We start from the raw sequence: 14,090 nt of genomic DNA on the forward strand, positions 1-14,090 counted from the left end.
AATGGGCATGGAAATCCTCAATAGAAGATTGCTCAGCGATGGCTCTAACTATTTTGTCAGATAGAACACCAATAGCATAAGGATAGATAATTTGCAAAATTTGACATGGGGAAAGAGAAAACACAAGGGCATGATCCTGAAATTCCACTAGAAATCTTAAAAATGAAATTACGTCACTGGTGGTGTTGACGGAAAACTTAGAGATACCTCTAAGCAACATTGCCAATGGATGAGGCAAGCTGCTGAACCCAGGTGACATAGTCGTTAAAGGTTTCAATGGCAAAGAAGTTAATTCAGAGCGGATGTTACTCAATGACGCACGGCGTTCAGATTCGTTGTTCGATGGGGCAGAGATAGTTTGAGCAGCAACGGTTATCCTATTGACTTCTCCCTGAGGAGGCTCTTCCTCGTTACCTACATTCACCGTGGCGGGTTGATCAGTTTTGGGAGGAGCTTCGCCGGTTAGCAATTGAGTGACCTTATTAGACAATTCAGAAATAGTTTCAAGGAGCGTATTAGCTTGCTTCCTCTGAACGTCATTCACCTTTAGAGACAACAGATCATTAACTCTATTTGCAAAGTGATACAGCCTGCCTTGCACACGCTTAATTTGATTAGGAGATGGATCGTTTTCATCAAAAAAGCTGACTACCGATGCAAGCCCAGTAATATTCTCGACAATCGTGGAAAGAGAGTCATCAATTTCTTTCTCTCCCAAATTGGGGATGGAAATGGGCAAATCAAGGGACTCTCTAAGCTTGTTAGTGTCTATTGCAACCGTGCCTCCAGATTGAACGTTTCTGATAGTTAACTCATATATCAACTCCTCTTTGCGCAAGTAGTTAAGAAGGAGAACATCGCGAGGGCCGGGCATGATGACAGAACAATTTTGAAAAACTCAAAAAATTCCAGCAACTGAGAAAATTGTTAGAGTTCGAATCAAAGCAATATTTAGCCGTCAAAAGGGGCTAAATTGAGACCCATTCAACCACGCTCTGCTACCACTTGTTACCGTGTTTTAGCGGTAGGTAGAGGCGTAAGAAGGTGCGGGCGTGAATGGGTTTCAAACTACGGAATCAAAGTTAATGTAAAAGTAATTTAAAATTTAACTAGGTTATATTTTCTTTTCCAAAAACAAAGCAATAACAGACATGGCAGGTACAATGTAGCAAAACAAGGGGAGATACAATATTTACAGGTTTTGGGCTTCACGCCCTGACTTCTGCGATCAGCTCAGTTTTACCACAAACACAAGTTTTAACAGAGGGGCAGAAAACCCCATTCATCCCTAGGAGCCCCTGGCTCCGAATTACACAGAAAAGCCTCCACGAGGCATATGACACTCCATTTTCAAAAGAGCGATCCGCTTTTAAAATTTAAGCCTCTCAAAGGCCAAACCAAACTCTACCTTCAAGCTGTCCTTTAAGGACGTATTCACAGGGGTAAAATACCCAACCTACAGAGGTCTATTACATGAAAAGAAGGTTGATTACATGACCTCTAAAATAACAATTTGAGAGGAGGCGATCTTGCACTCCTAATACACTTGGTTTTTTTTTTTTAAAACCTAATCTGGCTCTGGGCCGCTAACGCAAGGGCTAATCCCATACTACAGAGGTGACTTAGAGAAGAACACTTTACATTACATAAACGAAGAATAGTTTGAGAAAATAAGTTCACCTCAAAACAAATGTGAGTGGGAGCTCGAGAGGGTTAGCACTCTCTATCCCAATATGTAGCTTTACAAGAAAAGATGAAAAGAGTAATTACATTTTAGGAAAAGGTTACATGATGGAAATGCTTCGAACCCGCCGCGAGTGTTAAACTGCCGACCTAGCAAGAAAAGAAGTTATTAATAGGCCATTACCTGGTGTTGAACGGCTGAAGAAGAAAGAGGCGCTTCCCGCCTCCTGCTATGTACTTAATACACTGAAAGATGGAACAGAAGTGGCCCGGTGACCCCAAAATCAGCAGTTTATATCCTCTCGCGGAAGATTCTAGGCGTTAGGGGAAATAAAACACCCTCCCTCAAAGTTTTTATTGGTTCGGGAAAAGAAACCCCTACATAGAGGAAAAAGAAACACATTATTGGCGGAAAATTAATTAAAGAAATTCGGGATTGGCTAGATCCAAACTAAGGGGAAAAAGAGGGGTATACAGCCAACTTAAACAATGACAGAAGGAAATTTAACAAAGAACAAATTCTTGAAATAAAAATTTCTCCAACAAAATAGTTCTTTAACTCCGCACTAGGATGCACTATTGTAATTCTTCAGTAGTGTCCTCTAGAAGAGAAAGTTCACACTTCTTACTTCAAGCGAAACAAAAACACATCAAAAGTGACACAGTTCAAAAACTCAAAATTTTCCACGTGGTGACATCTTCTGAGAAAGTAGAGAATTAATAGAATAGATAAAGTTCAACCTTCCTCCAGAAGAGGAGTTCCAACTGGCGCAACTTTTAAATAAACAGAGTAGAGGTGTACCGCCCGGTACAAAGTTTATAATTAATTTCAGTTATTCAGTTATTTATATATTTTTATTTATGATATTTTATTGTTATTTATTGCTATTGATATCAAACGTTACAATTGTTTTGGATGCATGGTAATTTTTTATCATAATTTGTTTTATATTGTAGTCAGTGCATATATTCTGAAATTTTTAATCATCGTTTGATTTTTTTGCCCCTCGCACTATTAGGGGCCGACGACCTAGCTGTTAGGCTTCTTTAAACAATGATCATCACATGTCTACCGTTTGAGAGCATACGGTTAGTACGTTTGTAACATTAGTGTGGCATGTACGTTAGACACATGGAAGATAGTGCATATGTTCAAAATATCAGTCATTAATAGCTTGTGAAAACTTTAAATTATTTTGATATCCTGTACTTAGCTTTTACGAGATGGGTAATAGCATTCCGATACTGGGGAGTATCATGTTTCGATATGCATCATTCAGGAAATTTTGTGTTTTCTTTGTATCGTTTTTTCCGTGCTTTAATTGCCCCATGCACAGCCTCACATATGCACTGACCTGAAAAACATGCATTTCATTTTCGCGTTGATCTACAGTACTGAAAAGTGGATGCTACGTGCACTGAAGTTCCAAAGACCATTGTCACTGATGGAGCATGAACCAGGTCCAGTGTAACTTACCTGAAACTTCGCCGAATTGAAAAATCAAGGACCACTGTACCGATTTACTCGGATAAGAATGCCTATTTTTGCACGCCACAACGGCGGTAGGGATGGGAATAATTTTGTGACACATCAGCAAACCTACAAGAACTTGCCAGGTTTATTAACAGATCATTCTGAATGTTGATTATACGGTCCGTAGGGTAAATTCAAACAGGTTACATTCATTGCACCAAAGGTGACATGTACCTCTCATGATCTGTGGATCTTTTGCCTTGTGATTATGATTTTATTCCCAATGGACGTATATCGCACAAACAGGAGTATAACTGTCAAACAGATATAACTTCAACATGCTGATGTGTGACTCGTCAATATACTGTCAGGCAGTGTCCTGAATATAGAATCATTTTGATTTCATGTGTCACAATGCCTGGTGTAGACTTCGTGAGTCATTCGACAATCAGATCTGTTCCTCTACCCGATACAACATTGTTTATGGTTAGAACGATCATTGCAACCAAGGGTGAAGATGGCACTGTATCGCCCCAGTGTCTTACCTGTTGATGTTGAGAATTAAATTGGACAACTAAAGCAGGGTCACGCAATCGTAAGTTAGCTGTAAAGAATGAACATACTGCAGGCCTTTGAAGTGTGGATGTATGATGAGGTACGCTGTCGTGCCAGGAAATCATGGGAAGTTACAACTTTCGCAAAAGGCAAGACATCAGAATATTTCTTTGACATTTTCCGAAATGAACATAAAGTCTGATAGAAGTGGTTGTAGACTTCAACATAGAAAGCGAACTTGGACGTGGGTGGTCGAGAATATCTTGGGCACTGAATCTCAGTGGTTCGACATTCTCTATACGGGAAATATGAAATAATGAAAAGCACTCCTCGACAGCCGCCCATCTTCTTTGTGGTGATGGCAATAGAAGATAAAGATGGAGAATAATAAGAAAAAGAACAGTAAAAAAGAATCCAATTTTCCCTTTGCACAATTCAGATGTTCATAAATATGTCTCTCGGTCATGGTCATCAATGGCTGCTAATTTCAGATGGATGGCAACCAGCTATAAGACACAGCCTGCACGGTTGCTAGGTAACAATGCCTGTTCATCCATCCGTACCTTACATCACATCTTGTACGGCTGCTAGGGTTACACTTCCGTCACGCTAATTTCCGTTACGCAAATGTTCAGATGACCCGCAGCCTTAGGTCATGTATGTGAATGTTCGGTCCTCAGCCCTAAGGCTGGTTGAATCCTCAACAGCTCCGCCATCAGCTGTCATAGATGGCCCTAGGCATCACTGAAGAGGTGTAGTAGGGAAATGAGGAGTGAGAGATGCATGCACCAACCGACCCTATGAGCAACATTTTCACACCATTCATAGCAGGGACTGGCTGCATAAGAAATGGCATTACTAGCATAGCTCATATCTCATTCATATTGTCAAAGCCAAGGATAAGACTTTAAAAGATCAATGAAAGTAACAAAATTGCTCTAGCGCATACCAGAAGACATAGTGGACTGTAAACACTAGGTCCTGCCAGCAAAGGCATAAGGTTCAGGATACAGATAAAGAATGGGTGGCATACAGGGATGCTGTAGTAGAAACAGCAAGGGAATGCCTAGGAATGACTGTGTGTAAAGAAGAGAAAAAGCGAACATCTTGGTGCAATGATGAAGTGAGAGCAGCTTGTAAACGTAAAAAAGAAGGATTATCAGAAAAGGCTCCAAACAAGGGCCGATGCAGACAGTACATTATACGTAGATGAAAGAAACAGAGCAAGACAAATAGCTGTTGAATCCAAAATGAAGTTGTGGGAAGATTTCGGTAATAACCTGCAAAGGCTAGGTCAAGCAGCAGTAATAAAGAATCTCAGGAAAGGAGCGAGATCCCACGGAATCACTGGAAAAGTGGAGGGAATATTTTGAAAATCTTCTCAACGTAAAAGGAAGTATTCCTGGTGGTGTTGCGAACAACCAAGCTCATGGGGAGGAGGAAAATGATGTTGGTGAAATTACGCTTGAGGAATTGGAAAGGATGGAAAATAATTCCATTGTCATAAAGCAGCAGGAATAGATAAAATTAGATCTGAAATGGTGAAATATAGTGGGGAGGCAGAGATGAAATGGCTTCATAGATTATTAAGATTAGCATGGGGTATTGGTAAGGTACCTTCAGGTTGGACAAAAGCAGTAATTGCACCTATCTATAAGCAAGGGAACAGGAAGGATTGCAACAACTATCGAGGTATACCAGGCAAAGTATTCACTGGCATCTTGGAAGGGACGTAATATTTATGTCAAAATAAAATGCCTTAGTGTGGGTCTGATTCTAGCCGAACCCTGAGTGAAGTTTTTACTGCAGCGATGTTGCTCAGATACTCAACCATATACGGAAGATTATGTAATATTATTTTATCCGCGCTTAGTTTGCATACAACAAACTAATTGTAATACTGTTCAGGAACAATGGATTATTTTGGAAAAGCGTGTTTGAAAACAGTTGTAATCCGACACAAATATCTTCTTTTGTGCATATATTTACCACAGCACATACATGAGGTAGCACATTAGAGACGATGATAAATGTTATGTTGTATGACATATTATGAAAAGTTTATTTCGGAAAATTATCAAATCCAAAAAAATATATCATAATTGAGATGTTGATAGAAGACATACGTCTTTTCTTCCAAGCGTTTAGTCTCGCAGTGGTATAGGGTCCGCTTTTAAACATGCCATCCTCCACTTCCTGCGATCAAGGGCGTTAGCTTCAGTGATGCCCAGAGAGCGAATGTCTTCCTTGATGCAGTCGAGACATCACTTCTTAGGACGACCGCGGGTTCGGGATCCTCCAGGATCAAATTGGAGGGCTGTATATATAACTGAATCAAGAGGGATTCGGACGACATGACCATACCATCTAAGTCGTGCTTTTCGCATCTCCTCTGGGACAGGTGCCACTCCCATTCGTCTTCGGGTATCTTCATTTCTGATATGGTCAAGTCTTGTAAGACCCAGTGATCAACGTAACATTTTTCATCACCATACCATGTAGAACCTGCTCATGTTTCTTAGCTGTAGGCCAACATTCCGACCCACAGAGTGCAACTGGTCGGACCATGGATTTTTAGACTTTTCCTTTCAGGCGGGTGGGAATTTTCTCGTCGCATAGCACACCATTGAGCTGACGCCACTTCAGCCATGTAGCACGTACTCGTGCTCGGGTGTCTGGTAATGTCTTTCCGTCTGAGGTGATAAGTGATCCAATGCATTCAAATTTGTTGGCTTTAACTAGGTCTTGTCCGTCGATGCGAATACTACCAGCAGTCTGGAAGTCACACGTATGGAAAAAATACGTCTTCTTCATCATCTTTACAGTACCATATTCAGATCGCCTGACGTTGGCGTTCACTGTGGCCAATGCAGTACGATCTCTTGCTAGGTGTAAAAGTCTTTCAACACTGTGAATTGCAGTCCATTTTTTTATGTTTCCAAGCCATGATGTTCGCTTCCTCCCGATACCTCTTTGACTCTGTATTTTGCTTTGTACAGTCCGCTGTAAGACGAGGTAGCGATCATTTCTAAGGATGTGGCCAAGGTAAGAGATCTTCCGGTGTTTTAATGTTTGAATGTTTTTTCCCTTGTATATTTAAATACAGTCAGGTTGCTTATGACTGCAAAGAAATGTATGACTTTCAAAGGAAAATATTTAGAGATCAATTCCAAAAAGCACAAAATCCTAGCTGTTTTCTTGAGTACTTCTTAAACTGCAAACGTTTAACGGAAATAATTGTATGGTACTGCATTTATTCTGCATGAATACATTGAAAGTGGAAAAATGAATTTTGAGTTGAAATTGTAGACTTTGAGATTTCTTCATCTCTCCTCTAAAATTTTATCTTTTGTAAATAAGTTTATCATTCTATATCAGATTACTGTCCAAGAAAACTCCAATGACTCAACAGAAGATGAACAAGCACTCATCAACTGTACGAATGATATACAGTCTTCAGTTTCCTGTATACTGACTGCGCCCACAACGAATTAGAACTCGGGACTGACTGTGGTTTGGAGTTATAGAGCTTTATTCACGTACATTTTATAGCCTCCTAGATCTTCCCCAACTGATCTGCTTTGGTCAATTTCTCTACCCTTTCCTACCTAATGTAGCCCATACCCTCGTAATTCAAAAGATCCGAAGTCTACTAGTATTCCCCCTCCCCCAAATAATGTTAACCCTCTCCAGCCCAGCCCAAAATCATTTAGTACATGAATAATACAATTCTTGAAAATATCTTTCAAATGGGTATGAATAAATTTTCCGAGAAAAAGACCATAAAATGTGAGCGAAAAGTAAGGAAAATGGAAGAATGATTCCAATTGGAATCATTGAACTGTAAAGGGCTGAGTGGATTTGCTTGTTAGCTGCACTTTCAATTAGAATGATATTCATTACCCTCACAACGAACAATAAATAATGAAAATAAATAATTATCTACCGGGTCAAAAGCTTCTAAACTGTTGCTAATTTTAAATTTATAAGTATGTCTTTTATAGTAGATCGAAGTAATCCAAGAATTAAAAATGTGCTAAGAAGGAATTCATGACTTTCGATGGCGACACAACTAATCAAACTTCTCAGCTGTTCAGTCTGTTGCATTAACTAGTTATAACACACAAAAAACACTATAACATGCTTGCAATCCAATACACATTTTAAGTAACGTATGACCTGTTTCGCTCCACAAGAACATCCTCAGATCGAAGCTGCTGATCGTTCGTGCTCTCCAGTGACTACGCTTAGACTGAAGTCACTTCTCCTGCTCCGCTCATGGTGAACACAGTAATCGCTCGAGGTAACGGACTATTAGAAGCTTAGGTAAGTATAGAAAAAAATCTCAAAATTACTAAGACTCACTTGTTAAAAAGGACACGAATTCACAATCATTGAACAGTGATTTAGAATGATTTGTTCTTGTAGAATGAAAAATATCATTCTTTGTTTAAGAGTGTACATTTTTTACAAGTATGTTAATAATGTGTTGTGTGTTATAATTCGTGTTTTCTAGAGATTTTAGAGTTAGGTTAAAGGAATTAAAATCCACGCTAAACCGTGTATTTGCTTATAGTTGACATTTTGCAATTATTTGTATAATTCTACAGAGGATACATACTTTTTATTTCACTGTGTGTTTTACGTCGCACCGACACAGACAGGTCTCATGGAGACAATGGATTAGGTTAGGGATAGTTTTGAGAAGGAAGTAGGCGTGGCGGTAATTACGGTACACGTAGCAAGGTCGCTCGGTAAAACAATAATTAACTGTTCAGAAATTACACGAGAATGATGTCCATTACATATATCGACTTCAAAATTAAGAATATATCACTGATAATCTAAAAATTTTAACATTTATTTTCCGTCAGATTGATCAGAGCATGAATCCTGGATCTGCCATGGAGAACTTAAATCCATGTACGATAATTGTGCCTAGGTTCACTTAGCTTCGAGATGAAATCAGAAGAGAATGAACTAGGTTTTAGGTCAATATTCTGCCATGTTAGAAATGGTACTCTTCTTCAATGCCAGCAGAGTGTTAGGATAATTCAAAGCATTTAGGATAAAGTTGCTTACTTTCTTGTCTTACCACCAGTTAATTATAAATATATCACTGGTTCAGGTATCACAAGTAGACATATTTTAAATTTACTAGTTTAAAGAGCTTGATATCTGAAGACATATTTTGTTCAACAGAGAAATCAAGGTGTTTATTATTCAAATGTGTATTTTAACTACAGCAGTAGTATGGGAAAATGACATTGATAGTGGTTTATGGGACTCAAATTGATGAAGTAGAAACGTTGAGAGTGCACGTATATTATAAATGCCAATAAATTGCATGAATGTAGTTAAGAATGGTTGCAAAGATATAACTAGGGAAATTGTAACTGAAAAAAAAATCTGTAATATTTGTTATCCTACATCAGGTTTGGCTCCATGGCTAAATGGTTAGCGCGCTCGCCTTTGGTAACAGGGGTCCCGGGTTCGATTCCCGGCAGGTTCGGGAATTTTAACCATAATTGGTTAATTTCGCTGGCACGGGGGCTGGGTGTATGTGACGTCTTCATCATCATTAAATCCTCATCATGACTCGCAGGTCGCCTACGGGAGTCAAATAAAAATCTACATTTGGCGAGCCGAACTTGTCCTCGGACACTCCCGGCACTTAAAACCATACGCCACTTCATTTTCATCCTACTTCAGAAGTCTCAAAACGAATCCTGCTTGGTTGGTGGTGATCAATAAGGATCTTTCAAAGTGTGAATCACAGAAACAGACGTTCACCTCTGAGCACCACTCCAATACAAACATAGATAGGTTCACCAAGAAGATGTTCCAACTCGACTGATGCATGGAAGAAATTACACTCCGAAAGGATGGAAACCTGGTGGGCCCGCAAGAAGGCAAACAGTCGAGATTTCGCGGTAATAGGCTAATAATAATAATAATAATAATAATAATAATAATAATAATAATAATAATAATAATAATAATAATAATAATAATAATAATAATAATAATCCAAATCCTTGGCTGAATGGTCAGCATTAATCCTTTCGGTTCCGTGCGTCCCGGGTTCGATTCCTAGTCGGATCGCAGATTTCATTCTTTACATTCTTTACCGACACACATAGATCTTATGCTGACACTGGGATAGGAAAGGGCTAGGAGTGGGAAGGAAGTAGCCTTAGCCTTAATTACGGTACAGCCTAAGCATTGTTCTGGTATGAAAGCAGGAGACCACGGAAATTCATTTTCAGGGCTGCCGACAGTGGGGTTCGAACCAACTATATCCCGAATGAAAGCGCACGGCCAACTCGCTCGGTGGTCGGAGATTTTAAACTCGATTGATTAATTCATCTCGCTCGGGGACCGGTAGTTTGTCCCAACACTCTCGTCTTCATATCCACATAACACACCCCACTACTAACCACCACAGAAACATGCAAAAGTGTAGGGACAGGAAAGGTATCCGGCCATAAAACTGAGCAAATATCTATACGATGTGCCGAACCCAGAAAATATGGAAGGAGAAGAAGAAGAAGGAAATGATTTGCCATCATTAAACAATTACGTCATGTTCAGGGAAGAATATACTGTGTTTGTTCAACAATGACACTAAAAGGACAAGATGTTTAAACCTAAAAGTTCAATACACTAACAACAAAATAGCGCATGTGTATAATTCCATTATGTTATTCTAGAACATAATCTAAAGGAACATATGGTACTTGCAAAGGAAAATAATCTCTTTCCCGTAGGCGATTTTTGAAGGAATAGAAAGTATCGCTTTGAAGTAAATTCAAAACCAACACTCTGTTCTGATAGAGGATCCTAGTGTCTTCCCAGGTACACAGCTCTTATTACTTAACTCGGCAATTTCTTGACAGGATTCGAGCCCACGACCTTCAGTGTAACTAAACAAGACTTTACGACCTGTCCTTGGCAACCTAACGTACAATATGTAGTACATACCTCTTTAATAATAATAATAATAATAATAATAATAATAATAACATATTACAATTCTGCTTTACGTCGTACAGTCACAGATAGGACTTATGGCGACGATGGGATAGGAAAGGGCGAAGGGCAGGAAGGAAGCGACCGTGGCCTTAACTCATATAAAGTACCAACATTTGCTTGTGTGAAAATGGAAAACCACGGAAAACCATCTACAATGTTCGAACTCACTATCTCCAGAATACCATTCACAGCTACGTGACCCTAAGCGCACGGTCAACTCGCTCAATAATAATAATAATAATAATAATAATAATAATAATAATAATAATAATAATGATAATCAGTGGCTCAGTCAATTATTTGCTAACCTTCCGTTTCCAAGATAGCGAGTTTGAATCTTGTTAACTTCAATGGCATTTGAGTGAATTTAAATTCCTGAACTCCAGGTCGTTTACTTCCAGAAAATTACAGAATTCCTGCGGAACATAATTTCTACACTCTGCAATTCCTTAACCTAAAACTCATTGAAAGGATGTTTAGAAAGTATTATTATTATTATTATTATTATTATTATTATTATTATTATTATAATTATTATTGCCATAGTGAAACGCTGAGTTGAGTGACTCAGACGGTAAAACACTGACCTTAACGGATAAGTTCTAGGGTATGATAAAACCTCAATTCTTTGGTATTTTATGAGGCTCAAATACGACAGCCTTTTGCGGTGGACTTACTCGCACGTAAAAATATTCCTACAGGACAAAAATCTGGCACCTCGGCGTCCATAAAAGTAGTTGGTGGCACACCAATTTATCCTCGAGGAAATAATAAACGATTACAACATGAATGAGGTAGATAAAAGGGAACCTTCGTACATACATAGTGAGACAGCTAGGCCCTACTTGCATTTCTTCAAGATGCTTCGATTAAATTTGACCAAGAATATGACAGGCGAATGCATATTAATAATAATAATGTTATTAGTTTTACGTCCCACTAACTACTTTTTAAGGTATTCGGAGACGCCGAGGTGCCGGAATTTGGTCCCGCAGGAGTTCTTTTACGTGCCAGTAAATCTACCGACACGGGGCTGTCGTATTTGAGCACCTTCAAATACCACCGGACTGAGCCAGGATCGAACCTGCCAAGCTGGGGTTAGAAGGCCAGCGCCTTAACCGTCTGAGCCACTCAGCCCGGCAATACACATTAAGATTGGAAAGCTAACTGCTGATGATTTCAGAGAGGAAATGTTCGCTAGAAATACATTATAATAAAATAAATGTTAACTAAATAATTAAATAGGTTTGAATAAACAAAAGCAAAATAAAATAAAATAGATACCATTTGCAGTATTAGTCACAAATACGTAACTATAAACAAATTACAATCCGGAGGCTGTTTCCAGTCATTCGAGCCGGTCAGGAATGAAGTTAATTAAGCCCCCATTACCGCGAGGTTAGGAATTATCCCGGCTGCCAAAGCCTGTCGCACTCGTCATGGGCAACGATTAATGACTGATATATGAGATGAAATGATACTGAAGAGTATTTCTGGAATGAAATACGACAGAGAAAATCGGAGTACCTGGAGAATAACCTGTCCCGCCCCCGCTTTGTCCAATACAAGACTCACATGGAGCGACCGCGATTTGAGCCACGGAACCAAGTAGTTAGAGGCCGGCGCGCTGCCGTCTAAGCCACGAAGGCTTTAAGAAAACATAACTATTCTATTAAGTGGAAATAATTATTAATAATAAAAATGGCAGTGGCAATAGGATAAAATTAAAGGAACGTGATATTTAGAGCCCGGATTTTTATGCATTAATAGGTTAGAATAAAAATTTACTGAAGCGAGTAGCAAGTATAGCCTTCATTCAGAACGATTATGCTATGGGGCATGCATAAATATCAGGGGTATGGTCCATCAGAACCCCTATGGTTTATGTTACTCTTGCTGCATTATCGAAGAGCAGGTGGCCGACACTCCCTGCTAACCAAATTAGTTTGCAATCTAACCTGTCACTGCATAAAAATCCGGGCTCTAGTGATATTCAATTTTCACATTTCCCTCCAAATTAATCCATTGAGTTGTATACGCTCCCTGTGCAGGAAAGTATCAAATAGGGGCAAATTTGTATTAAGTTAAACAAGTTCTATTTTCTTTTCAAATTTATCAAAACCATAAAATCAAATTTTCGTAGACGCAGAAAAATATTACAAATACTCCTATGAACTAATGCATTCTAAATTTGTTAAAACTTACATCCTCATTACTACGTTATCAAATGATACTAAAGGCTGTTATCCGAAGACTTTCACTCACCGGCAATGGCGACCAGCAGCATGCACAGGTAGTGAAACATGTTTTTGTTTACAACACGAGTTCTCGCTGCCTTCCCTCAACGCCAACACACTCCTCACTGGGCCAGACCGAGCGTCGCTCGATCAGCTGGTGCTGACGTCAGGGACGCACTTGGCGCCGCGGCGGCTGTTGGCACAAGTACAAACAATAATAGTAACAACAATTGTTGCTTCGTCTACATGTGATATTGAGCAATTGTCTCTTCTTAGGGAACAGTGTTATAGCGTACGCTATATAGCAGCGTCGTTCTGCTTGCTATTGATTTATCGTTAAAAATATCATTGTCACTGACAAGCACATAAAGAAATGAAATATTAAAAAATGCAAGTAAGCGATCACTATTGTAACATTCCCATGGCTTTTTTAGGGTTGCGTAGACTTATTATTAAGAATAAAATACAAATATTATTTATTTATTTATTTATTTATTTATTTATTTATTTATTTATTTATTTATTTATTTACTTATTTATTTATTTATTTATTTATACATCGAGTTAGTCTCTATGGACTGCGTGGTAACAACCAACTTCATTTTAGTGTCTAGGTCTTGTTCTTGTTCCGGCTTTGACTTCCTACCAGTATCTTCTGAGCCTAGCGACGGGTGCCTGTTTATGCTCATCAGACAAAGGTCCTTTTCTTCTTCTTCTTCTGGAAGTTGATGCCATTTTGAAACCTTGATAGTTGTTAATCAACCTTCTGAATGCGTTCTTGTCAGGAATTTCTTGGTCTGAAATACCAATCTGCCTCAGAACTTTTTCGCATTCATGGAACCATCTCGGCCTTGTCGCCTTAGATTGAATAAAATTCCATATTCTTTTTGTTAGTCTATCATCAGTCATCCTCAAGAGATGACCGTAAAATAATGGCCGTCTCTTCTTAATTGACTCTGTAAGAGGTTCTGTCTTGCTGTACAAATCCTCATTTGGTCTCATTCGCCATTGTCCATCAACCCACTTATTACCTAGGATTTTTCTTGGTATCCTGCGCTTTTTTTCCAGTCGGTCAGCTTGACGTTTACTTCTTAAGGTCAAAGTTT

The 14,090-nt window shown here is 39.0% G+C and overlaps 1 protein-coding gene across 2 annotated transcripts in view; it reads right to left on the reverse strand.

Moving 5' to 3' along the window:
* The window catches only part of LOC136884493 (uncharacterized), an 865,858-nt gene that overhangs the window by 515,238 nt on the left and 336,530 nt on the right, over positions 1-14,090 (reverse strand). For both annotated transcript variants that reach the window (XM_067156698.2, XM_067156699.2), the window contains one exon: positions 13,013-13,177. In XM_067156698.2, coding sequence (XP_067012799.2) covers positions 13,013-13,052 — 40 coding nt within the window. In that variant the 5' untranslated portion in view covers positions 13,053-13,177. The remainder of the gene's footprint in view (positions 1-13,012; positions 13,178-14,090) is intronic.

This window comes from Anabrus simplex, chromosome 12, assembly GCF_040414725.1.
Source record: "Anabrus simplex isolate iqAnaSimp1 chromosome 12, ASM4041472v1, whole genome shotgun sequence".
In the NCBI taxonomy this organism is placed as follows: Eukaryota; Metazoa; Arthropoda; class Insecta; order Orthoptera; family Tettigoniidae; genus Anabrus; species Anabrus simplex.